The 26,849-nt window shown below is 43.6% G+C and overlaps 1 protein-coding gene across 4 annotated transcripts in view; it reads left to right on the forward strand.

Moving 5' to 3' along the window:
• NEURL1 (neuralized E3 ubiquitin protein ligase 1) overlaps nucleotides 1-26,849 on the forward strand; it is a 158,857-nt gene that overhangs the window by 81,654 nt on the left and 50,354 nt on the right. For 3 of the 4 annotated variants that reach the window (XM_065843823.2, XM_065843825.2, XM_065843824.2), the window contains exons 2-3: nucleotides 10,380-10,621; nucleotides 18,702-19,023. In XM_065843823.2, the coding sequence (XP_065699895.1) occupies nucleotides 10,380-10,621; nucleotides 18,702-19,023 (564 nt within the window). Of the gene's footprint in view, nucleotides 1-9,761; nucleotides 9,842-10,379; nucleotides 10,622-18,701; nucleotides 19,024-26,849 lie in introns of those variants that run through there. The other variant, XM_071812118.1, reaches the window with a different exon arrangement.

A 26,849-nucleotide genomic window follows, 5' to 3' on the forward strand; every position in this document is an offset into this window, starting at 1 on the left:
TTTAAGGATTTCTTTGCTGCCAAACACAGTCAGGAAAAAAGCCACTGGAATCAATATCTTTGATATCTCTGCAGAGATATTCCTGTTTTCTGCCCTATGCTGGGGAGCCCATGCTGTTTCAAAGTCTTAATGTTCACTTCCCTCAGGACACTATTCCAGGGACACTTGCCAGAGCCAAAATTTTTTGAGAGAGCAAGGTAGGATGGTGTCTCCAGACTGGGACTTTTTTCTTCCTCAGTGAGAAATGGTGTGTGATCAGGGAGCTGGGCTAAACAAAACATCTAGAATATGGCAGGTCAGAACAGGACATTTCTGGCCACTGTGTTCTGCATCCCTAAGGTGTAGTCTCACGCACTGGAATGAATGGTAGAGCAGTGGAAAAGCGTCCTCCAGCTGATGATCCAGACAACGTGCCCTTCATTACCCTCTTAAGACCCTATCTCTTTCCATCAGTGACAGAGAATAAAGAACAGCATCGTAATTTAGCTCATTATATTGTAAATGCGCAGTGTGAGTAGCCTGCTGAGGGCCCAATTCAGCATCTTGAGTCCAGAGGCACATCTTTTATTTTACACAGGTATGATTCAAAGCTAATTCGAGGGCTTGAGTCCAGGACAATATCTTCTTGAACTTGCATTTTCTTTGGATGTCTTTGTAGTTAGGTTACACCATTTTCTACCATCTCTTGGATTTTGTTTCTACAGGTCCATTTCCTTGTCTCTACCACTCTCACGTTTGCTTTTTTCCAGCTCTCTCTTTCTCCCTTATTCCTCCTTGTCCTGACAAATATCTGAAGCTTAACCTTGACAGGTCACTTCTGTTTCTGGTGAACTCTCAATATTCAGACTTCCAAGCTATTACACTGTACATGGAAAATGTGCCCAGGATAGACTTTCCATTAAACTGTATTTAAATTGGAAGAGAATGCTGGCACATCTACAAGAATTCCAGAATTAGATCCCGAAATACTGAGGCTAGTTAATCTTTTGGAAGAACAAAAACTCTTACTGATTTATATTTAGCGAAGGGAATGCATTTTAAAAACACAGTCTATATGAGGCCCCTTGAAGAAAACATCTTTTACATTGATTTGTAGCGTGTGGAAATACAACAAGGCCATAAAATATTTGCAGTTGGGCTCTGCTTTTATGTAGCTACTTTTTTTTTTCAGTGTGAAGTGTCATGAACCCTCGGAGAGTGGCTGTGGGCTGTGCAGGGAAACGCGGCTGCCGCTGGGGCAGCCCTTGAGCTGTTCAGCAGGGGAAGGGAGGGAAAAGCGGCGTGCAGTCAGCACCGTGGTGGAAACACCAGACCTGGAAGGGGGAGGCTTTGGTTCAAAACTGATGAAAAGTTTGTACTTGCCACCTGTCTAGCCCAGGCACCTGGCTCTGGCAGGGACAAGGGGATGTAGTAAGTGGGGAGAGCAGATGCTGAGCCGCTATTTGGCTTCCTGGTGGATCTGTGGCAGGACATGGGTGAGAGCAGAAGCTGAATTTGCCCCCTCTGTGCACTTGTACGAGGTTAGAGAGAGGGGCAGAGGTTCTGTTGGCACTAATCTCAGGAGCACCAGTCTTAGTTAAATGTCTACAATATGTATTTTGGCTTAGTTTACGGGATAATAAATTAGGAGCTCTGTGATGTTAATACAGGTGTAAAATGTTCTGTGCATACTTCTGATCTATACTAAGAAAAATCAGTAACTGGAATTACGGTAGGTGGGAGGGTTCACTGGGTTGTCCCAGGTGGACTGTGCCTGGAAAAGGAGTGATGGCAGGAACTGGCTCATTAACACAGTGGGTCAGAGCAGCAAAGATAACTTATTTTATAAAGTATACATTATCTTATGGCCAACAGTGTTCTTGCTTATCTTTGAGAAGATATGGATTATCAAGAGGAGGTAGTATCTAAAGTTTTGGGATTTTTTTCTTTCCTTTGTCCCACCATCTATAGCACAGACATCACCCTGGGCAAGTGGTTCTTCCTCCTCCTGAAGCATCAGATATTAGCAAAGGAGGAGATTCTCAAACTATGTGTCCACAAGAGAAGGATAAACAGATAAACAGTTTTAGAACATGCCTAAATTTTAAATTGAACTGGACTTAATCTTGCTTTCTTGTGCTAGAAGACATAAATACATTTTTTCATCTTTCTTTAGACTACTGACAGACCTGACCTGATCACAGCAGAATGAAAACACTCTGGATCACAAAAGAGATCTTGAATGCTTCCAGACCACCACTTTTTGCTTTGATCTTCTCATTTCCTACTCACAGCATTTAACTTATGATGCCTTCGTAATAATAATAAAGAATTACCAAGATGTGAAGACAATAAGGTCAGGAGTGCCTTGCTGCTCTCAAAAATAAATAATTCTATGACCCACGCAAGCCACTCCTGCTGTGAATGAGAAGAGCTGCTAGAAGATAGTGTGGGGAGAAGTGGCTGCTGCTGATGAAGGGATCTTGGTCTCTTTTCCATGAACCTGGCAGGAACCTGGGGAATGCAGCTCCCAAGGCAATTCATCCTGCTGCTACTGCCCAGCATCTTTCTGGGGGCTACTCACCCCCTCTCTCCTCACACAGCAGACAGGAGCATATGGCTGCTTGCTTATGCTCTTGCTATTCTTATGGGCTTAGCGGACTTATGGTCCTTGGGGGCTCAGAGGGATTTGCATGGGGAGAGGGCGAGGAGGGAGCCTGCGAAGGGTGGGCTGCACCTGGGGGAGGTGGAGTGGTGCCAGAGGTCTTGTGGCCATCCTCCATGGTGTGCCACCCTGGTGACTGAATTGCTGCGAATGATGGTGAGAGATGCTGAGTAAACAGTGTCTAATTAAGGACCAGGGTAATGGTTAATGATTACACAGCGTCATTACTGAAGATGTCAAGTTTAAAAATTAGTTTATGAAGTGAAGGGGTTTCTTTTAGACAGCCTTACATATTCATACGCCTCTCTTCTGATGTCATCTTTTCTTCATGAAAAAAGGGCATAATCAGCCACCCTCCCGGTGCTTTGGTATTTTTAAGTGCTGGCAGTGCCAGCAGCTGGATTGTTCCTCCTGGAGCTGGCATGTGTGTGAGCGTTTGCCTCCCTAGCTCAGTCCTGCCCTGCTGTCCTCTCTTCCTCTGTCTCCTGTATTTCGAGGGTCTTCCTTATCTTCCTTCCCACATCTGGCAGAGGCTCCTCTAGGCTCTGCCCAAGAGCATCTTCTCAACTCTCTCTGGGCAATTTCAACCACAAACTTCAGTTCAGTCATATCCTTCCTAGAATCAATTAGCAGATCCATGTCTCCTCTGTGGTACCCAAGTCTCCTTTGACCAGTGTAGATTTTTTTCTCTGTTTTGTTTTGTTTTTTTCCTTTTAAAATAAAATATTACAAACAACTTGGGCTTAATATAACTGAAGCAGAGCTCTTATTCTCCTGTCACTCTTCAACTCTTTTACCTTATTTTTTCAACCTTTATAAAAATTGCCACCCTCCTGACTCTTACTAGTACTCATGGCCCCAGCATCATCTTCTTCTAGTAAGCCTTTGTAAAGCCTCACATCAGAGTTGCAACCAGGGACTTGTAAGTAGATGGGTCCAGCTGATTTTGCTAAAAAAGCCTCACACCCAGGTAGTTGCCTGGCACTCCTGTAGAGGTTATTGCCTCTGCAAGAGGAGTGATTGTTGAACAGGACACCTCTCTGCTGCTCAGCTACTGCACTGTATGTGATAAAGGGCAAATGCACATTCCAGTAGAGCAGAGAGGCAGAGAAAATGACAATGTCTGTTTCAGCCCATCCTCCTAAATCCGCTCAAACACATCATTGTCCTGAGTCTTGCAGGTTCTGCCTGCATTTGTCTCATCTTCAGGACACAGCCTTTCCCCTTTCCTTCTGCAACCTCGATCTTCTCTCTTCTGCTATTGACAAAGTCTTGCCAAGCTTGTATTTTTTCCAAATTTCTCTCGTTTTTCTGCCCTCTGTCCTTACTGTCACTTTTTGCATTGCTTTCACTAGTTTTGTTTTTCTCTATGAAAATAAAAATCAGATTTTTCACTTGGAAGACTCCTCACAAATTAATCACTCCCTATCACCCATCAGTCAGCTTTGAAAGACGGATCCATTGTGGGTTATCCTGCAATTGATTCTGGCCCCCTATTACCCACTTTTATGCGGGTGGTCCTTCTCGTAGGTGTCTGTAAAACTACCCTTGTTGTCTTTCAGATCTGTTACTTTAAACACAGCTTTGTTTTTTGGTCTGAAAAAAAAAAAGCACAACTCCAAGCCCCACCCTGACTGGTATTATCTCCTTTCATGTGCATGTGGACTGTCTGCACCTGCCTCTTGTCTCGTAGTTTGCAATTTAAATGGAAAATCTTACACTATGTACGAACCTACTCTCTTGATACATCTCATCACTGCTAAAATAGCACAGATGAAAATAAGTTATGTTTTGGCTTTGACTTGTTTTGGAGTCTTGGATGGGAATGCTAGATCTGACCTGCTGGCTTAGATCCACCTTGTAGATATGTCCCTAATTCACTAAAGTTAACCCACGATGCTCCATAATTTCAGGTGTTCTGGAGTTAATGCTCCAGAATTAACCCATTGCATTTCTATCATTGAATGCCCCAAAACCTGCAAAGCTATGCTCTGTCTTTGTGGAAGAGCAAAGCTTCATTTCCTGATCATCTTGTAGCGCCAGTGCCAGTCCACCGTGGTGACAGCAGTCTGACAGTGTTGTTAGCATTGTAACAAGCACAGGGAGAGCTGGATACAGACTGGAGATACGTGACTACTTATTCCTTCAGCATCAACAAACGTTTTTAAAGGCAATGAAGAAATCCTTGTTTTTCATTTGCATTAATTTACGGTTCCCTCTCTTCTGTGCACATGTCTTGAGTCAGGCTGCATGTGAGAAAACAAGGTTTGCAACCCCTTCTCAGTTTCCACTGGTGTTAAGCTAATATTTATTTTTAATAAACTGTATCTTGAAGTGCGCTTTTAAGAATTCATTTGCAAAACCTACCACAATGAATTCATTGTGGTTTTCTCTTTTTGAAGTTTATTAGCAAATGTGAAGGATCAGTGTAACTAGTTATTTCACTGTCCTGATTCCTCGAAGCATGAGAACACCTTAAAAAGCAGTAAGGCTTATGAGCATTCACCTCATAGTTGTTTTTTTTCTCTCTGTGCTGCCAGTAGCCACCCAGCTTTGGAAACACAGTGTAGATAGTCTTTCAGGGCTAGAGCTTTTCTACTGCACCTCATGTGTGTCCCTGGTGCAAGGGCCTCCTTTGCGTTCCCCACACCCTGGCTTCCTTTTCTTCCCTCTCAGAATCCTTCTTTTTGAATGCATATGCAGTAAGGCTACCTGCCAGATAAACCACTCTGTTAGCCTGTTTTGGTAATGTACTAATTTTGGAACCCTTTTCTCCTTTCCTAGTGTGGTGTTCTGCCGTGTCCACTCTTTTCACTGTCACTCACCTGTAGGACCTCTGTCACCATCCCCAGACCTCTCCTCACCTGCCCTCCTCTGCAGCTTGACAGGGATTTGTCATTCCCATTTGCTGCTGCATGTTGGTCCCTGGGCTCTGTTTTGAAGTCTTCTTTTCTCTTTCAATTCTAAATGCTACTTATTTCACATGCTCTAAGAAGTTTATCTTAAATACCTTGCGGTTAGTTTTCAGTCTGAAATGAGTTTTGACAGTATTCTGATAGGTGCCTACTGAGGTTTTTTCAACTGGAAAAAATGTATTTTAAAAAAATTAAATCCAGTCATTTCTTGCAGCATTTAAGAAATCCCAGGCCTTTAAGATTATGCCTATGTTTGCAGAGCATGAACTCTTCTGGTGAAAACCACTAACAGGCTTTGGGATGCATTTTGCTAAGCTGAGAACATCCAGTGCTACCTTTTGTATAGTGTTTGGATGCTGCTCAGGCCTTGAGATGCAGGAGTCCAGGGACATCTAACGAACATGGACAAGGAAATGTGCTACCTTTGGGGCAATATTCCACTTTCTCAAACAGGGCTCCAAAAAGGATGCACGTAGGAGTGGGAAACCTGAAGGCAGAGTGGTTCACATTGTGATTCACATGATGTCTCCTTCACACTGGCTCACTAAAGGTTTCATAAGATCCATCACACAAGCTAGTGGCTCGAGGGAGCAAGGAGTACATGACCACTTTTGCTGCTCTCTTGGTGGGGCTGATGGTATTAGGGGCAGACTCTATTCGGGGTTCAAACCCAGTACTGAATGAAAAGGTTTGAACGGCATCTGTTATTGGGCATGAACTGAAAAATGAAATCTATATATTTAAAACCATAAGAGTGAGCAGATGCCGTTCTTCGTGAACTCCAGCACGAAACGTGGAAAGCTGTACAGGGGTCCATGGTACTTCTCTGGATGTGCAGCCCTTTGACATATGGGCTCTTTTCAGAGAGACATGATTTTGCTCTTGTGACTTATGTCACAAGATACCAGTTTTTGTGTAGTCCTGGCATGTTTTTTTGACTCCTGCTTGTCAGGGGGAAGTTGTGTTATGTTGTGGTACAAGAAACCTGCAGTGCCCTTGAACGTGCTCTCAGATTTCAGCCTTCTTTCTAATACTTATTCGTTTGTAATTTTTATTTCAAGTAATTACTTCACCTTTGAAGGTGACTGATAAATCAGGTTGTGGGAGAGGAGGAGTCTGGGACAGACCCTCAGTTAATGGAGTCTTGCATAGTTGATATGAAATCAGGTGGATTTTTGCTTATTTTGCCAATGGAAACTTTGGGGTTGTAAATTTCAATTTTTTTATATACAGAAAAAACTTTGAAAGTGGCTGCAAGGGCCTCAGCTGTGTTGTACCAGTATTGCTGGTAGCGAAGTCTGAGGATGTCAAAATGTTTAGTAGTTTAAACAAAGGAATGGGAGAAGGCTGGAGTCTAGGTCAAGCCCAGTGTGAACTAAAGCTTTAAGTGGATAACTTGTTTTATTTTTAGTTGGCCAAGTAAGGACAGTGATTTATCTCACCAGCTTGTGTTTCCTTGTCTGAGTCCAGTATTAGGTGCTTGTTTCGCCATCTGAAGTTGCCCAGTGTCTCCAGGCAACCTGCCCTGAAGAAGTGAGCAAAGGCCTTTGTATTTGACCCATTTCTTTGTAACTTCTCCAAACCTTTGTAAGATGCAAACCCCTATTATTAAATTGTTGTACCTTTTAAAAATTAAGACATTTTCTGGTCCTTACCCAAGTGTGTTCATCATGCAGGAGTCGTTGCTGTGAAAGAGCATTTGGGAGCAAGAAAAGGCTTTCCTCCCCATTTGCATTATCCATCTGTGGAAGCTGATCCTGGGGTGGTTTCTTCCATTCCCATAGATCACTGTTGCTCCGAGTTTCAGCTGTGTGCACAGGGGCCCCTCGTCTTGCAGGTGATGGTCTAAGATGGGTTTGACCTGTTCTCACACAGTGGTGCTGACTGCCAATGGCATAAAAGCATTTCTCTAACATCCTGCCTGTGGGGTCAGGCAGGACCCTGCGGCTCTGTAATGCTGCTCTAGCAGATGCTCTGGACATATGTGGTGGTGTTATCAGAGCCTGTTTTGAAAGCTGTGGGCAGTTTTGGTGACTCTATTACTGCATGTTGAAAGGGCACAATGTCCTATGGAGTTGTGTGGCAGTTATAATCACAGCCAAGTTATCCTGTAAAATTAGAGCACTGAGATATTAAATCAAACCAATTAAAACGTGTGTATGTTTGTGCTGTACAAGTTTGTTTTGCTGGGTGACTGCTAGTAAAAAGTTTGAGCTACACAATTCAGATCTGGATGTAAAGGTGGCATGAGTTGAATGTTTATTCACTGGTAGCAGTTTCGCTCTCACATATATACCCCCCTAGAAACTACCAAAGACATTAAAAAAAACCAAAACAACAGACTGGAAATTACCAGAAAAAGTGTTTTTTGTATTTTTCTATGGATCCTTTGACTGTATATTATTGCTAATGATTTATTATATCCCTCAATATGTGCTTAGTTTTAGAAATTACTCTGACTTCGTATGTGTTATAAAGAAGCTGGGAAAGTTAGGAATGGATGTTTTTACACTAGATGCTTACTTTTAGTCAGTCTTCCTGCAAATAAATACAGCAGAAAGAGAGAGACAGCTAAGAGATGAGCAATGGGGAGATCCAGCAACCTGAACAATTTCTGCCAAAAGACAGGCTGAGATGATTTGCTTCGACCATCTGTCAAGAGTCTTGTCCCTACAGACCAGCATGACCAAACTGGGGAGGTGGAGCAAGGTTAAGTCGACCACTTTTGCTGGCTCTGAGTCATAACCATTTGTGATGGTGAACAGCATCATGACTGCAGTAATAAAGGAAATACTTATTTGCAGAACAGCACTAAGCCTGAGGAACTCATCAGCAAGCTATAACTAAAACCAAGGGTTTAACAGGGTTCCAGAGGGGTATTAATCTGGTTTGGAAAAAAGCTGTTGATACTGGAAGGAATGCACAAGACAGCTTCTAATTAAACAGGTCTTGGGAGGTAATCTCAAAAGGTTCTCCTTAGGGGCTGCTGCAGCTCGTGTTGTCTTCTGACCCCACCTACTCTGGTCTGTGGGGAGAGACAGGTGCATTGCCCTGGGGCAGGAGCATTGCCCTGGGGCAGGAGCATGCCCAAAGGGAAAAGGTCAGGCTCATGTGAACCACTGCATCCTGACCTTCCCTGTGTCAAGCTGCCCCTTCCATGCAGTCTGTTCCTCCTGAAGGTTTATCTCTCCGATCTGCCTGCTCAGGTGAACCTCCACTTTTTATCTGCACCTTATATCTCCTCCTCCATATGTGAGGAACAGGAGAAGGAAGATGACTTATATTCCACATAATTTTTAGCATCAAATAACTCCCACTTGGTTCATCTCTCCCTTAAAACATTCATGAAAATTTTTAAAGTCCTGTTTGTCTGGCCACCCCACTCTGTTCTGAAGGGATAGATAGCACTGCTGCCAAAAATGTGAGGAAAAAAACATCAAGGAGATGAGAGAAGGCCAGAGTGTCTGATGCTGAAATTGAATTAAAATGTTCTCATCAGAAACCAGGATTTTAAGTTCTGTTGGTAGTTATTCAGGCTCACCCTGATGATGTGCCATTATGATTTCATGTAGCTACAAGGTAAAACTACTCTAGAACCTGGGAGGAATAGGGCCCATGCTTTTTATTGCAAAGCCAAGAATTACATTAGAGGTGTAAGGATTATTTTATAGTAGTTATATAAATACGTAACTGTCAGCAATTAATTTGCATGAAGAATGTATATAATTAGTTTCTATAGTCTAAGTGCTTGAGGAATAGGGTTTTTAACCATACTGTTTAGTCATGCATCTTTACAGTGCAAACTGGCACATTGTTGAGGTCATATTTGCTTTTGTTGCATCTGTGAGTCTATCATGGAATAATCCTTTATTCTGTTGATACTCTGTTTCCAAATCTACAAGTATCTCCTCCCAAACATATGTGCATAATGTGTGTGTATGTGCACACAAGGAAAAGGAAGTAGATGGCTTGTGTTCAATATAATAATTGTTTTGTGCTTGAACTGCTGGAGGCTCCCTGTTGAAAATAAACTCACGCATCCATTTGTTCATGAACAAAGCTGCTGTCGTGACTGTGTTGATCATGCATTGACTCTTTGTGTGGGGCCTTGGTTAAAGAAAGATGTAATCTTCTCCCTGCTTCACAGCCTTTCTCCCTCTTCCCTCTGCTCACCATAATTACAGTGTTCTCATCAATTCTTTCATGGCAAGTGGGATCTCGGCTGAGGTTCCCATCAGTGGAGGAGAGAGGAGAATGGATGGTGATTGGTGGAGGAATCCAGGTGAGTTATGGCTGAGTGGTGCTTGAGTATAAATTAGCAATTGTCTGAGCTGGCACTTAGTGAGGTTGGGTAGGACACACGAGGCAAGGATTGATGGAGTTGCTATTGCAAAGGAGGAGTGAGAGAAATGGGCAAATTGTGTGAGTGTCCTCCGAAAGTGGAAGATTTTCCTTAAATGTGACAGCTTTCATATAATAACTTTACATGTGCCTTGCTCCAGTTTTGGAAACAATTCTTGCCTTTTCTTCTGAAGTGTGGCCTTCAAATGGCCTGTGATTTCAGTGCTGAGCTGTGTTCTCCATGCTGTGCTCTGTACTATCAGACTGTCCAGACAGGATCATTTCGTATCTTTCTGGCATTTTATTGTTCAAGATGCTCTAGAATCCCTTAGAGATTTACAGAGCGGGGATTTGATGAACTTTTATTTTGATCTATAGCTCCACTCTGAAGTACACCTGCCTTTTTTTTTTTTGCATTTAAATTTTTTTATTAATAACAGCGGATTTGAAACCTCTTTTTTTTCCCATTCTGCTTTCAGATTCCATAGGTGGGTCATTTTCAGCTTCCTCCCACCGATGCCACCACAAGCAGAAGCACTGTCTCCCCATCCCACAGTGTGGAGCTCTGTCCATCAGCCCTCTGCTTTTCCATCCTCACACAAAGGGATCTCAGATCATCATGGACACGACACAGAAGGCAGTGAAGCGCCAGGCTAGCTTCTGCAATGCCATTACCTTCAGCAACAGGCCCATTGTTATTTATGAACAAGTCAGGCTTAAGGTGAGTAAATGATACTTTCCCTTATTGCAATGTGAGCTGCTGTGAACGAATGTTAGAATGTTATAGGCTTTGGTGCTCGCACCAGATCTTTAACCCTTCCTTGAAAAGCACAGTAGTCAGATCTTACCCTTAAAGATCTGCAATCTTTGTTGGTACTTCTGCTTTTGTCATCATAGTTCTTGGAACCATCAAAACAGACTGCTGTAGAAATTGGGAAGGAAAGGGAAATCCATGCTCCAGAAGAGCTTATCTGCATGTTAGACAAGGAAAAACAGAATAAGTTGAGACTGCCTGGAAAATAGCAACAAAAAAGGGCTACATTTGTCAGTCTGAAAAGCAGCAACCTCAATAACGCTCTAGCCAATGTGTCCTCTACGCTTTGCACGCATCCTGCAAAGGAGTTTTACTGGGTGGGCTGAGGGGGGTGTGAAGAATTAGCCTATGTGTTCAGTTCCAAAATAAGTCCTTTTCTTCCTATAAACAAGGCAGGAATGAGGGCTGGTCTCATTGGAGGTGGGAATCAGCCTCTCCACAGCCAACAGACAAGAGGTGAAAAGGACCTGGAAGTGAAGATGCTTGCTCGTGTGCTTGGCTGTGAAGATAAAAGGGTTTTTCTGAGAGGATGAAAGGAGCAGTCAGTGCAGTCACAGTTGTCATCTAAGAGAAGGATCTTTCTAGCAGTCTGCTGACTGCTTTGTTGAGTCAGTCACCTAATAGCATTTAGGTCAGAGGAGAGAACATTGCAGGCATCACATTTTTCTCTCTGGCAGAAGCTGTTTTCACTTCCTTTGTATCTGTGGCAGCCAAGAGGATGGAGTTGGTAGCCCTTCTGCTGCAGCTGACAGGGAAAGTTCAGCAGGTCTCAGTGCTGCTTCCCAGTGAAGAAATTCGTTAGGCCCCTAGGAAATGAAGCACTTTTTAGGCTCTCACCACCTTGAAGGAGCATGGGGGTCTTTGCATTTCATCTACAGGTATCTTCCAATCTTTAAGCCCTCCAGTTTGTGGGACTGTGTTTTTCCATTCTTAGCTAATGCTGTGCATTTTATTCACACAAAGTAGGTCATCATCTTTGGCAGACTAATTCATGGCACATGTGAAAGATCTGCCTGCAAATCCTTCATTTATGCACAAGGAGTTTTCCAGGAGGTTTATCTGCATATAGCTACTGAGTCTGAATGGTTGTTGTCCATTGCTAGAGGTCCTGGAGAGCTGGGACCTACAGCAGTGTATCAGCCTTCCCTGCCTCTTCCCTGACAGCCAGCAAAGGAGCAAGAAACAAGCAATATGCCCCCTTTTGATAATACAGAGAGATTTCATTGATTTCAGGCTCAGGCCCATAGGTAGAAAATCCCTCCTACAGGTTTGTTAAGTTTCCTGTGGAGCTCTTACTGCTTCCATTCAGGACAGCAAGCCAGCAGGACTTCTTTATGTTGCCTAATGGGATTTTTTCCACGTTGGCCAGCACTTTGGACAACCAACTGTGAAAAATTATTTGGGAGGAGATGAAAGCAGCATTTTGATTTTGAAAACACCATCAAAGATTTGAGTGGATTTCGTGGTTTAGGCAAAGGCTCTGGGTTAGTCCTTCTTCATTCTGAAACAATGTAGCTATATCAGGTTATTCATACTTTTTATCACTGTATATTTTTAAATTTTAGCTAGCACAACATATGTGAAGAATACACATGCAAATCTTTCATCTTTGCACAAGGGATTTAAGAGCAGAGCTCCTGCTGAATCTCTTGGGAATATCTCATGGGAGTAATCAAGAGGCTTGAGCACTCCAGGGATGGATGGAAATGTAAAAAACATCTTTGCTTTCCTGATAACTACATCCTGCAATTGCCTTGTTATTGTGTGCCTGTGGAAAATGGCATCTTAAACCTCCTTATCAGCTAAAGACTAACCATGAACTCACTTGTTCAGGTCCTATAAGGTCTAAAGTCCCTTTGAAAAGCTGGAAGAAAGAAGTCTGGAGATACCATTCTATTTCTTAGGTGTTATATCTTGGGTTTTATTCTGAGATATCATTGCAGCTTTGGGAATGCCATCAGGCAACCAGAGCTGTGTGGGGTTTGGGAAAATTTCCTCCATCTTTGCTGCTGAGATATATGTCCTAGTATGGTTTCTTCTGTGTAACTCAAGGCACTGCTAGGGGTGAGATTGTCAAAGGTGGCACAAGAGCAGGAGCCTGAACCTGCAGAAGCACCCATAGTTTAAGAATTTGGATGCAGATAGTGTCTTTTCCTTCCATTTGGTAACCAGTGGAGTGCCCAAGCGTTTCTGCTAGTGAAGAGAGAATATGGTCCATAATTAACCATTGCCTTTTTTAGCAAAATTGTGTATCCTTTGTCCAGCTGTGTCTAATTCTTGGCAGGCTTTATACCAGATTTTAATTTGGATATTAGCTTGCCTGTGGTCAGACCGTATTGAAAGTTGTTTATATGTACTGATTAATACATGGAATACAGGGCTCAATATGCAGAGTTGACCCTCATCTTAGGGAAGTTTGTAGTCTACCTGGAGCCCGGATCAAGGATATCGCTAGAGAGCTCCCCAGACTGGTGGACCCGACAGACCCGCTGCTGGTCTTCCAGACAGATGGGGAGGAAGCTGCTTCCCGTAGTCTGAGGGGAATGAAGAATGATTTCAAGGTCTTGGGAAGGATGGTGAAAGACTCAGGGGCTCAAGTGATCTTCTTTTCACTCCTTCCATCCTCAAGTGACGATGTGGGGTGGAATAGGAAAATTCAGTCTCTAAATGGTTGGCTCCAAGACTGGTGCTATGGGCAGGGCTTTGGATATTTTGATAATGGCTGGTTTTATAAGACTCCAGTCCAGACAGTGTTACGGGGGAAAGGTTTATCTTGCAGGGGCAAAAGGATACTGGGACAGGAATTAGCTGGGCTCATTTGGAGAGCTTTAAACTCGGCTCGAAGGGGGATGGGGTTGTAGCTGGGCTTGTCCCAGTGGGGCAGCATTCTAAAACAGATGAGGACCAGGTGGCTTCCTATGCCCCTAGGGAGAAATTGGTGTGCTCTGCTCGCTCCCTGAAATGCCTGTACACCAATGCGCGCAGCATGGGGAATAAGCAGGAGGAGTTAGAATCCTATGTTCGGTCGGGAGATTATGATCTGGTGGCAATTACAGAAACGTGGTGGGACAGTTCACATGACTGGAATGTGGTCATGGATGGCTACGCCCTTTTCAGGAAAGACAGGCCAGCCAGGCATGGTGGTGGAGCTGCTCTCTATGTGAGAGAGCAACTGCAATGTACTAAATTCTGCCCAGGAGCGGATGAGGAGTGAGTTGAGAGTGTATGGGTCAGGATCAAGGGACAGGCTGGCAGGGGTGATATAGTTGTAGGTGTCTATTACAGGCCACCAGATCAGGCTGAGGAAGTTGATGAGGCCTTCTATGTGCAGCTGAGAGTGGCCTCACAGTCACAGGCCCTGGTTGTTGTGGGTGATTTTAACTTCCCTGATGTTTGCTGGAAGGACCATTCAGCCAGCCAGCCACAGTCCAGGAGGTTCCTCCAGTGCATTGATGATAACTTCCTCATGCAGATGGTGGAGGAGCTGACTAGGAGAGGTGCACTGCTGGATCTCATCCTCACTAACAAGGAGGGTCTGGTCGAAGCAGTAAAGGTTGAGGGCTGTCTGGGTTGCAGTGACCACGAGATGGTGGAGTTCAGCATCTTGTGTGGCAGGAACAGAATGGCAAGTAGAATTGCAACCCTGGACTTTAGCAGGGCTAATTTCGGCCTTTTCAAGCAATTACTAGGGGAAATCCCGTGAGCAAGACTGCTTGAAGGAAAAGGGGACCAAGAGAGCTGGATTGCATTCAGAGATTGCTTCTTCCACGCTCAGGATCAGAGCATCCCCACACGTAGGAAGTCGAGGAAGGGAGCCAGGAGGCCTGTGTGGTTGAACAGGGATCTGTTGGGTATGCTCAAGCAGAAGAGGAGAGTTTACAGGTCATGGAAGCAGGGGTTGGCCACTTGGGAGGAATATAAGGCTGCTGTTAGAGGATGTAGGAAGGCAGCTAGGATAGCCAAGGCCTCCTTAGAATTACAGCTGGCAAGAGGAGTCAAGGACAGCAAAAAGAACTTTTTCAAATACATAGCAGATAAAACTAACACCAGAGGCAATGTAGGCCCACTGATGAATGGGGTGGGTGCCCTGGCAGCAGAAGACACAGAGAAGGCAGAATTGCTGAATGCCTTCTTTGTCTCTGTCTACTCTGCTGGAGGCTGTCCTGGGGAGCCCTGTACCCCTGAGACCCCGGATGAAGCCAGGTTAATGGAGGAGTTTGCTTTAGTCAATGAGGACTGGGTTAGGAAGCAATTAAGTAGCCTGGACATCCATAAATCCATGGGTCCAGATGGGATGCATCTGCGGGTGCTGAGGGAGCTGGCTGAAGTCATTGCTAGACCACTCTCCATCATCTTTGCCAAGTCCTGGGAAACAGGAGAGGTGCCCAAGGATTGGAGGAAAGCAAATGTCACTCCAGTCTTCAAAAAGGGCAAGAAGGAGGACCCGGGTAATTATAGACCGGTCAGCCTCACCTCTGTCCCTGGGAAAGTAATGGAACAGCTTGTCCTTGGTGCCATCTCAAGGCATATAAAGGATAAGAGGGTTATTAGAGGCAGTCAGCATGGCTTTACCAAGGGTAAGTCATGCTTGACCAACCTCATAGCCTTTTATGAGAATGTAACAAGGTGGATGGATGATGGCAGAGCGGTGGATGTGGTCTACCTTGACTTCAGTAAAGCCTTTGACACAGTCTCCCACAGCATCCTCACAGCTAAATTGAGGAGGTGTGGTCTAGACAATAGAGTAATGAGGTGGGTTGCAAACTGGCTTAAAGAGAGAAGCCAGAGACTGGTGGTCAATGGTGCGGAGTCCAGTTGGAGGCCAGTATCTAGTGGAGTGCCTCAGGGGTCAGTACTGGGGCCAATATTATTCAATATATTCATTAACGGTTTGGATGAGGGAATTGAGTGTGCTATCAGCAAGTTTGCTGATGACACTAAGCTGGGAGGAGTGGCTGACACACCAGAAGACTGTGCTGCCATCCAGCGGGACCTGGACAGGCTGGAGAGTTGGGCGGGGAATAACCTGATGAAATTTAACAAGGGCAAGTGTAGAGTCCTGCATCTGGGCAGGAACAACCCCAGGTTCCAGTATAGGTTGGGAAATTACATATTAGAGAGCAGTGTAGGGGAAAGGGACCTGGGGGTCCTGGTGGACAACAGGATGACCATGAGCCAGCACTGTGCCCTTGTGGCCAGGAAGGCCAATGGCATCCTCGGGTGTATTACAAGGGAGGTGGTCAGTAGATCGAGAGAGGTTCTCCTTCCCCTCTACTCCACCCTGGTGAGACCCCATCTAGAATATTGTGTCCAGTTCTGGGCCCCTCAGTTCAAGGACAGGGAACGGCTGGAGAGGGTCCAGCGTAGGGCAACAAAGATGGCTAAGGGAGTGGAGCATCTCCCTTATGAAGAAAGGCTGAGGGAGCTGGGTCTCTTTAGTTTGGAGAAGAGGAGACTGAGGGGTGACGTTATTAATGTTTATAAATATATAAAGGATGAGTGCCACGAGGATGGAGCCAGGCTCTTCTCGGTGGCAAACAATGATAGGACAAGGGGCAATGGGATCAAGCTGGAACACAAGAGGTTCCACTTAAATTTGAGAAAAAAATTCTTCTCAGTGAGGGTGACAGACACTGGAACAGGCTGCCTGAGGAGGTTGTGGAGTCTCCTACTCTGGAAACATTCAAAACCCGCCTGGACATGTTCCTATGCGACCTCACCTAGGCGTTCCTGCTCCAGCAGGGGGATTGGACTGGATGATCTTTTGAGGCCCCTTCCAATCCCAAACATACTGTGATACTGTGATATGCAGCCTCGATTACCATATGAATATTTACTTCATGCTGCCTGTGATTGCTGTGAAGTATTGGCAAGAGACTGTGAAAGAGTAAATTGTACAAATAACAATGAGGCCATATTTATCTCAGACCCGAAAGTTTTTTGGTCTTGCAGTAAATTTATTGCAATAAACAATCCAGGCTTCTTCTTGGAGTGTGTGTATATTCCCTATTTTGTCATGTGCATACCCCGTCTACCCCCTTTCCAATGGGGACATGCATGATCCCATCCTATCCTGGCCAGGCATGTAAAATAGAAAATCTGCTGTAGTCCTTTTTAGTGTCACCCCAGTGTCCATTCTGCAAGCAGGAGCTTCCTGTGATTCCTGGGACTGAGGTCAGTGCTCAAGTGTTTCATGTAAACAGCTCAGGTGCTTGACTGGACTGAGTAGTGATAAAGAGCAGCACCCACTTAACTGAGGAACTGTCTGTTGTTAACTTTTTTTCTGAAGCTCTAAGTTATTTTCTCTGCTACTTTAATTATAAAACAGAAACCTCTAGGATTTGAAAAATGTATTTGTTGTGAGATTGTTGTGCTCCTAAGGGCACACATTCCAGATTTGACTTGGCAAGGAACATGTGAAATAAAAATGGAATATTTATGAATGTGATTAGAAGACAATTCAGAAGTCCAAAGAAAATGCCTTGGAGAATCCCTTGATAAAAATCCGGTGCTCCCAAGCTGGGAGGTGAGGAGCTGCTGCCAGGATTTTGAGGACAAAATCCTGCAGTCCTGGACAGTTTAGTCTCTGGCATTGTCACTCATCTGAGCCATCGGTGCTTTGGCAGAGACAGAAATCAGAGTAAGTTAGCAAGTTTTCTGTGGTGTCTGGTAGGTGGTACATATCCATGTTTGTGCTCTTGTCCTGCAGCCATGAGTGATATTGCTTGAGGCTGCCAAGGCTCTGATGGAAGAGCGCTGTTTCAGGTGCTCTCATGTTTGCAGCAACTTCAGTGCATGAACAGAAACACCAACTACGTGTCAACTGGCATCATGGATCCACATCAGGATTGGATTCAGCATCCTTAGGTCTTTCATTTCATAGTCTGGATGCTGACAGGTTGATTCCCTTCAGGAGGAGCAATACCTAGCAGGTTCATATTGAAACAACAAAAAGATAGAGAGAATTCTCCAAGGGCATCAACTCCATCTGAGGACCATACTAATCCTGCAAGACTCCCTGCTTCCATGGGAAAAAGAGACCTTGTAACTGGGTGGTGTTTTGGATGTGCTGCATGTGTTTAGGACCCACTGCCTGTTTCCTTCAGAACCCCCTCATTCCAGGGTTCAGTTCATGTGAGAAGCAGCTCATGACTCTGGAGGCATCTGTGATCCTTTGTCCTGCTGTCTTTTGAGTGCAGAAGGGTGGATATGACACATGCACCACCCCAGAAACTATGGCAGGTGTTCCTGGCACCAGACACACTGAGCAACTGCATACTGGCAGGTGAGGTGTAGATGTGCACAACATGTCTTGAAAATCACCACTTAAAGCTGAAATAAATAGGTTTTCACCTATAATAAGACAACATCTATCGTTGCCTCACAATGGTTTATTTAATATAGTTAAATGTTTTAACTTGTGCTTTCCCACTCACAAGATTTCTGCTGCAAGGCTGTGATTTCAGCCAATGTGACAAGCTGAACAGGGGTAAGACTGTCTTTTACTTGGCTGGGAAAGCCAGAAAACCCTGTGGTGGTGACTGTGACTCTGGAGCCAGTGCTTTGCCCTCGGGTCATGAGAGATCCCATCATCCGAGCATCACAGGGGAAGAACTCTGCTGCTGCAGGTGCTGAGATAAAAGCTCTTATGGCCGTTTTTGGCACAATTGGTGAGAGGATGATCCTTAGGCCAAAAGGAATTATCCTAGAAATAGAAGTGAGTCATCATGCAGCTGTAATTACATTTCACCTCTCTGCATAGATTTAATAGGATTTTTTTTTTCTAAGTATGTGCATTGTATCCTAAGTGTGCAGCATTGCTGCTTGCACCGGAAAAAGCTACAGCAGTGTTTGGCAGGTAAAATGTTTCATAAATCTAGTGGGCTCACCTGTGCAGTGGCCATGGGTGCTTGATGGCATAAAGCCTGTAGTGTGTGATTAGATGTTCAAGTGCCAAGCATTGTTATTGCTGCTGTTATCTTTGCAGATCACTAAAAAACAGTGTTGCTGGAGTGGGGCTCTTCGACTTGGGTTTACTTCCAAGGATCCATCGAGGATTAACCCTGACACTCTGCCGAAGTACGCGTGCCCTGACTTGGTTTCCCAAAGTGGTTTTTGGGCCAAGGCTCTGCCAGAAGAGTTTGCAAATGAGGGAAACATCATAGCCTTCTGGGTGGACAAGAAGGGACGGGTTTTCTATCGGGTGAACGACTCCGCTGCGATGCTCTTCTTCAGCGGAGTGAGGACGGCAGAACCCCTCTGGGCTTTGATCGATGTCTACGGCCTCACCCGTGGAGTGCAGCTCTTAGGTGAGTACCTGGGTCCAAACACACTGGGTTGATGCTGAGCCGTCCCTGGTGAAGGGCCAGCCTGGCACTGCCTATCCCCATTGCTGTGCTGAGATGGGCACAGGGAAATGGCTGTGGTTCCTCCTCAGATCATCTCATGACCTCAGTCTGGATCAGTGGGTGTTTCAAACTTAACACATCAATATAACGAGTGGGAGGTGGGAAACAGCCACTACAGTATTATCAGAACACAGTCCGGAGTGTAGCATATACCTTGTAAAACTTTATCTCATCTGCTGCTTTCCCCATGCCAAAGTGGGGAAATGCGGCCATTTTATGTGTTACAGATAAATCCTTCTTGGATGGCACTATTATGATTTTCTGGCTGGTTTAGTGGACAGATTTGAAACATGGATATCTTCCAAATTACCTGGGAGAAGTTGCAGCTGTTTTTGCCAGGGTGTTGCTTTCACAGAGGACTTTGATTCATTCTCTGGAGTCTGAAGGTCAGATATACAGTTGGATATACAGCTACAGTTGGAGGACGAGGAGCACTGAGTGCCAGTGTCTTCTACCATCCTCAGCTGAAATGGAGATAGTTCGGCATCCATGAGGATTCAGTCTAGCCCCAAATGTGCAGGCTGTCAAGTTTTGGGCTGTTTGAGTTTATACATCTTAAAGAATTGAAAAGTCTCCAAGGGCCCAACTTAAGGGGTGACTAGGTTGCTGGGAGACCAGAGGTATCAGCATGCAACCTTAGCTTTGCATTGTCACTGGGGGAGCAAATCACAGCACTTCTCCATGTAACAGTAGTTTCATGGGTCTTGTTTTCACCATGGAAAAGGTTAGATGGTATCTGCTGACCTTCATGAGCTGAAGTTCCTCCTGAAAATGAAATGATCTTGCTAGGCTGAGACAGATTCTGGCTTTTTCCTGTCATGCAACCTGACATTCTCTGTTAAAATGACATCTTCATGCTATATATAAAACACTTTAATGAAGCCCATTTCTGACAGTTCTGCCTCCTTTCTACACTCCTTGCCATATTAAAAAATACAGTAGCAGGACTACCCATAGCAACCTACACAGTGAGGAAGAGGGATGTGGTTCAGGAGGTGAAAAAACGGGACTGACCTCTTCTTGCTGTCAAAACTACCAGCCCAAGATTGCACAAGGCAGAGGAATGAAATAATTTCTCGGCAGCTTTTTGCTTTCTTTTAAGAGCAGAAAGATTTATCTTTTGTTATGAATCAAATTGAATTAGAGCCACTAGGCAACTGTTTATAGGCCAAGGTGGTGATATTTGAATTGGGATCTAGAATTCAGGCGAATGTCAGGCCAAGGGTTCAGTTAGGAAGAGCTTACGAATGGCTCCAAGTCCTCTGGCTGTTCTTGTGAGATTTGGCACCTTGAGACTCCTCGCCTGATTAATGAGGGCCCATAACTCTGGATTATGTGTTTCCTTTCAAAACACCCGAGAAATCATTTCCTATCCATCATCCGCCCCTGCATTGTCCCAGCATCTTCCACATCCCTTTTCACAAGGAAAATGTGACTCTTGCCAGCCATCAACTGCCTCTGTTCTAACAAGCTCCAGTCTGTCTGGTGGTTACAAAGTCCCTGAATGAATCAGGGAGCTTCTGAGTTTACACAGTTGGCATGGAGCTCAGATACGTATTTGTAGCTTGATCCAGCAGCCTTCAGCAGGCTTTAAACCTAGCAACTGTGCCGAAACACCTTCCACTTGAGTCCTCTCTGTCTCCATTCATTATTAGACAGCACTAGAAGTCAGAACAGGGAAATCGTTGTCTGTGTTGCCTCTGGATCCTATAGACATACCCACTGCAATGCTCTGCACGCCTGTTTTAGTATAGCAGACCACACATATAGTACAGGACAACTTGCCAAAAACTCCCGGGACTTGACAAATGGATTTCATAACTTAGCTACAAACATATGGTAGAATTCAGCCTGGTATGGCATGCAGGGCATCCGATGAAGGCTGGGGATACTAGAGTGGTATGTTGAACAAACAAGCCTAGCATTTCAGATTCCGGCTCAGTGATTTATTCGCGCCTCCCTCCCCACGGCCTTGTTGGCCAGCTCTGTCCTGCCTCCTTCTTTATCAGCGTTGCAGGCACTGCACAATGATCTGGCATCACTAAATTGCACCTGTGGATAATAGAGAAACAGCTGATTTTACCTTAATTTTTCATTTCTTTCTGCTTATGACTTTACCCATAGCATCAGCTTTACTGATAGTTACCGAGATGTCATTATTGCTGTCAATGCACAGGTTTATATGTCTGTCACAGATGTTTCTGTGTCTGACTGCCCTTGCTGTACGTTCAGAAGCAGAGCCCTTTAAGCAGTTTCTTTGCCAGCTTGAGGTAAAAAGGGCTTGCATGGTCACTGCATCTCAGCCGATTGGAGGTCAAGAGCTGAATTGGATCACATCTTGCCTGCCACTGCTGGAGTGAGTCAAAATGAGAGACTGGCCTAAATCCACCTCAAAAGGTGGCTGTGGTGGTGAGGTTCACAGTGCTCACACCATCGGTCACAGGTGAGAGGCTACTACTTGCGCTCCTCGCCTCTGCACACATTATAGAGATGAAAAGGCTTAAATTCACCCAGGAATCCAACCTCCTCTGACCACATGGTCTCAGTTGGTCTCCTGCCACCATGTAAAGGCCTGCAAAGTGGAAGTTGTTGCAGTTGAGTGCATGCATGTTCTGTGTTTTAGAGCATGAGTTTCAGCACAGATGCAGGCTAATGTGACCTGTAAACATGTCCTTATACAGTGACTCTCCTGCCGAGATGCTCAACTTGCAGGCAGGATGGTTTACAGCTCTGCTTCCCTTTTTGGGCAGCTGGTTTTGCACAAGTGCAGTTTTACATTCCAGGATAATTTAAAGTAATATTTACTAGAAATGTGGCTTAGCCTTATGTTATCACTTCAACATACACACATGTTCATTCACACTTCAAAAAGAGTCCGAGAAAAATTGAATATAAGCAATCTGCTGCCTCGTTGCTATAATAAAGCATCAAAAAAGAAAAGGAAAGGAGCAGCTTTTTAAATCCTGGGGTCTTCAGGTCCCTGGAGGAAGGATGGCAGCTCATGGGAACCAAGTGGTGTTGACTCACGTTAGCCTGCTGTTTTCAAGCACATGGCTACTGAGCCTGGCATAGACTAAGAATGATGTGCACTTCCTATGGATTCACTGCTGGACAGCAAGGGTGGCAGCTTTCCTCAGTAATGTGTAAGTTAAAACATAATGCCCATCTTCAGCATTCTCCTGTACCTTTTGGTGGGGAATTCCCAGTTTACTTGCTGTATGGTACCTTTTTGAAAATTGCCTGGGTTTTTTTGGCAGTGATATTGTAGTGCAGGATCACAGAATGGTTGAGATTGGAAAGGACCTGTGAAGATCATCTAGTCTAAGCATCTAGTGTCTTTGCTTTCAAAGAGTAACAGATATACTCTAAAAATATGGAAAAATTGGACTGCAAAGGAATTATTATTTCAGCATATCACCCCTGCCATGTGTTTCCAGCAGAGTAACATAAGGAACAATCTATTCATTTTCCTTAGTCGCTTTTCTTACTAATATGGTCAGCAATCAAACCCCTTTATTGTTTATTACTCCATTCATGCTCTTCTCCCCTTCATCTGTATTTTCACTTGTGTGGTGTTTCAAAGTAGTCTTCATCTTTTACCAGCAGAGACTTGGAAAACCAAGGATAATTGTGTTCAGATTGGCATGCTGAGAGGCACCTGTTGAAAGCAAAGCTTCATTGCCTCTTGGAAAGATAAAATATGTGAAAAACTAGTAAGGCCTTGCAAACTGGGAAAATTTTAAATGTACATGTATTAAATATACCTGAAGAAGAAACAGAATAAATATATGCTCCAGTCATAAAGACATATATGAATTCCAGTAGAATTAACTCACAGTACTGTGTATTTCTTTCTCCAGATTGTCTTCCTATCTTCTTATCGCTCCATGTTTGCGAAGTATCAAAAATCAAAATATTAACTGATCATGGGCGGAAATGTGCTCAAGCTAGTGCATATTTGACAAGGAAGTTGCACATTTTGTAGGGAAGGAAGGAAATATGTTTTTCTTTCTTTACCCTAGTCACTTTTTAGGTAAACTGAATCTCTAGCTCCAGGGCACCTTTATAAGAAACATTAAATAAGCCTCAAATGAGGTGGATTTATGGCCAAATTGCAGGTATGAGTGGTATAAGACTGATGGTAAACCTAATTTATCACATCCATCTGCGATTTTACCATGTGGTTATTATTATTTCATTTTCCAAGTGCAAAACTTATTTTTCCATTGCTCACGGGAATCCATTTCTGTTTCTATTCTGACACATGCAAATAAGCAGATTGATCTGCCGAGAGTGCTTCACACTAAACAAAATGGGATGATCAAATATGGCTGCGGTGTGTTTTTATAGTGTATTGTTGAAAGCGGAAGCTATAAACTATTTACCCTCTCTGTGGAAATCTATGACAATCTGATGAAAAAGAATAATACGTGTTTAAACAGAGTTCTGCTTAATGAAGGCAAGATATATACGACCTGCAAACAGTCAGTTGTCATTGTTTTTCCACATCTCCTAAGAGGAGAGAGAATTTAAATTGCTCATAAAGTTTTATTGTCTGTAGCTGTTGTCTCTATGGCAGCTGCAGGAAGCTCCCTAACACGGCTAAAAATGGGAAAACAGTTTCATAAATAACTAATCTCTTGCTATTTTAATTAATGCCTGCTTTGCCGTAGCACCTCTGGAGGGACATTTTTTTCCAGGTGTGATAGGTACCTGAAAGTTATCCCACAGCCCAAAGGCAGCTCCTTGTGCCTGAAGGTCTGTCTGTCCTCCAGCTCTGTCTGTCTTGCTTATGGTGATAAGGCTGAAATATTGTTCCTAACACAGGCAAGGAAGGTTATATAATAATATTTTCCATGTTACCCATAAAAGCACAACGAATTATGAAAACTTTGTCAATTTTAAGTGGTGTTTACATTATGAGTGTGTGTACACTGTAGTTCAGATGCTGGCACTGCAAAGATAGACCCCTGTGTTAAAGAAAATGATGCCTTCGCATTAAATATCTGTTCTGATGAGTAATGTGGCTGTTACTTTGAGGAGGTAAATATTACTGGTTTGCACTAAGAAGTTTATTTTGCCTTTGCTAAGTGTTGTTACTCCTTAGCAGAAGTGTGGAACCTGTAGTCTGGAAACAGTGATTCTGTTTAAAAGGGCTATGACCTTATTTTACTTCTACTAAAGGTATAAAGTACTGGAATAATTACTGTGTACTGAATTCATTACACACTTCTAGTTAGTTACAGAAGTTTCTAGTATAGAGTAATAACATACCACTAATGGAGCAGTGTATTTTTTCAAGAAGCATTTCAAAGAGCTCCTTATGTTAGCAAAGAGTGTGGCACTTTTATTTAAAGCATTAGGATAAGGTATCTATTTTTTTTAATACATTCTCTTAAATGACACCTTAGTGCTGCATATAATTGTATTTTCCATAGTTTGTCTAATATCATTCCTGTTCTAATTCTGTAAGTAATAAGTGCCTTTCTTAAAAAGAAAGGTGGAAAGAATATGTTGGTACAGGTAATTAACCTTTGCACCTTTCTTAATATTATACTTGTCTCCAAAATATTCAGCAAGGTAGTTTAAACTGTACGACCCTTGGGCTGTAATGCTGAAAGCTAATTCCTCGTCATTCATAAAGCTATAGCTTGACAGAAGGAGTACATTTACTCCAGTGTAAGACAGTTGGATCTGGAGGTAAGTTCTGGATGTAAACTGAATAGCTGATCTGGTAAAAGTATAACAATTTATTGTGCTAATCTTGCAATTCCAGATGTTCCAGCTGTGGAGGCCCCTGTATGACAGATGACGGCTAAACTTTGCTTATATGATAAAACTAAACACTGGCTCTGTACACTATGCCTCTGCTGGCATGAGATAGCACTTTGTCATTTCAACATCTAATTGGTATTACAGCTGCTGAATATGCATTTTACTGTACAGAGGATATGATCTTGTTATCCCTGTAGGTGTCTGGGTTATTCAAAAACTTTGACACCTTTAATAAAATTAAATTGGCTTTTCCATCCATATCAACAACAGAGCTAAAAATGAGATTGCTTTGTACTCTGAAGTCCCCATTTGTTTTTCCAAGCAGTATAAGCAGAACTGTTGTTGTTGGGCCTAGTTTGGAAATTCTTACCTATAGTCCTCCCCACTCTCAGTTTTACCATCCTAAGCTTGGAGTCACCTGTGGAGTCGCTGTAGTTTTAGACTGCGAGCAGGATCTAGCCGTGAGTTTCACACTAAATCATGATGCTAATACATGCGGTAGAATAACCCGTTTGTTCATTTATGGCAAAATATTGATTAGATGGTATTTCACAGGCAGAAAGTGCCTCTCTGGTTGTCAGTTGTATGTGACTCTCTTCTGATGTGTATGAAATAAAATTCGTATGACTGTGACATACCACTAGTATAATGCAACTTTGAAGTTGTTCTGTCTCTGACAACAACCAGCATCTCTGCATCCTCCTTGAACAAAATTTCTGCAAGTGCAGGTGTTATTTTCTCCTGCCTTTCATCTTCAGTCATGCTGAGCCACTACTTCTGTTCTCCAAGTTGCACTACTTGCATTGAATCAACTCCTGATTTTGACGCAGAGGCTTCATCAGCTCTGCTTATGATGCAGCTGATGCCGCAACGTGCTGTGCTCAGTGAGATGCTGGGCTCCTCTCTCCTGCTCAGACATCTAGAAAAATCTGGATTTTGCATTCTTCTATCACATTCTCTTAAGCACATTTTCATAATGTATTCAAACTGTAATATGTGTTTTGCATATGTTGTAGCATTTAGTGAAAATATCCCTTGTAGGTAAGTGCTTCTTCCTAATGTCTTGGGATGTATAACTGGGTTCTCCTGACAGAACTTTGCAAAATTTATACAAAACATGCCCATGTATATAGACTAGAATGGTATGTCTAGTCACAAGTTTGGATTCTCAGGCATTAGCATCATTTGGGTGTTAAAGGCCTTTACAGAAATATTTTAAAAGAAATTCCCATTCCATCTGCTCCTATTAGATTTTGACATCAAATTTATTTGGGATTGGTGAGTTTTTAGTCTGTAGCTAGGGACAAAAGACTGATAAATCAGATTGGTGGCCACTAAATAAAATCTTGTGCCACTGGCTATGGCTGGTGTGCTTAAGAGGATAAAAATCTCTTGTGGTGCATCTGGCCACTGGTGTGACCCTTCACAGACAATTAATTATCTTCAGGGAAGGAAAAAAAAAAAGTTTAATTGCTCTATCTTCTTTTAAGAGGATAAAGACCACTCCAGGGAAAAATCCTTTAGAATCCAATAATCCTATTCCCAGTCTGGTACCATGCCAATAAACACTGCAATATTTGCATGGAAAGATCCGAAGCCTCCAAAATCTTTAAAGCAGAGTGTTCTCTCTTTCTCTCTGCGTCTGCGTCCGGTGGACCTTCCTGTGTAACCTCATCTGGGTGTTCCTGCTCCAGTGGGGGGATTGGACTGGGTGATCTTTGGAGGTTCCTTCCAATCCCTAACATTCTGTGATTCTGTGACCCCAGCACCTCAGAGCTGTGTGTTTGATGGAACCAGAAGACTGACGATAATTCGATCATCGTGTTCCGATAAACATTCACATTTCCTCCTCGGTCTGCAGTGATTTTTCCCTGGTTGATTTTCTTTGCCTGCTTTGGTATCTGTAGGTCGCAGCCATCACTGTCCTGAGCCTTTCACAAACTTTATCAAGC

The sequence above is a fragment of the Patagioenas fasciata genome, chromosome 8, assembly GCF_037038585.1.
Source record: "Patagioenas fasciata isolate bPatFas1 chromosome 8, bPatFas1.hap1, whole genome shotgun sequence".
Classification (NCBI taxonomy): Eukaryota; Metazoa; Chordata; class Aves; order Columbiformes; family Columbidae; genus Patagioenas; species Patagioenas fasciata.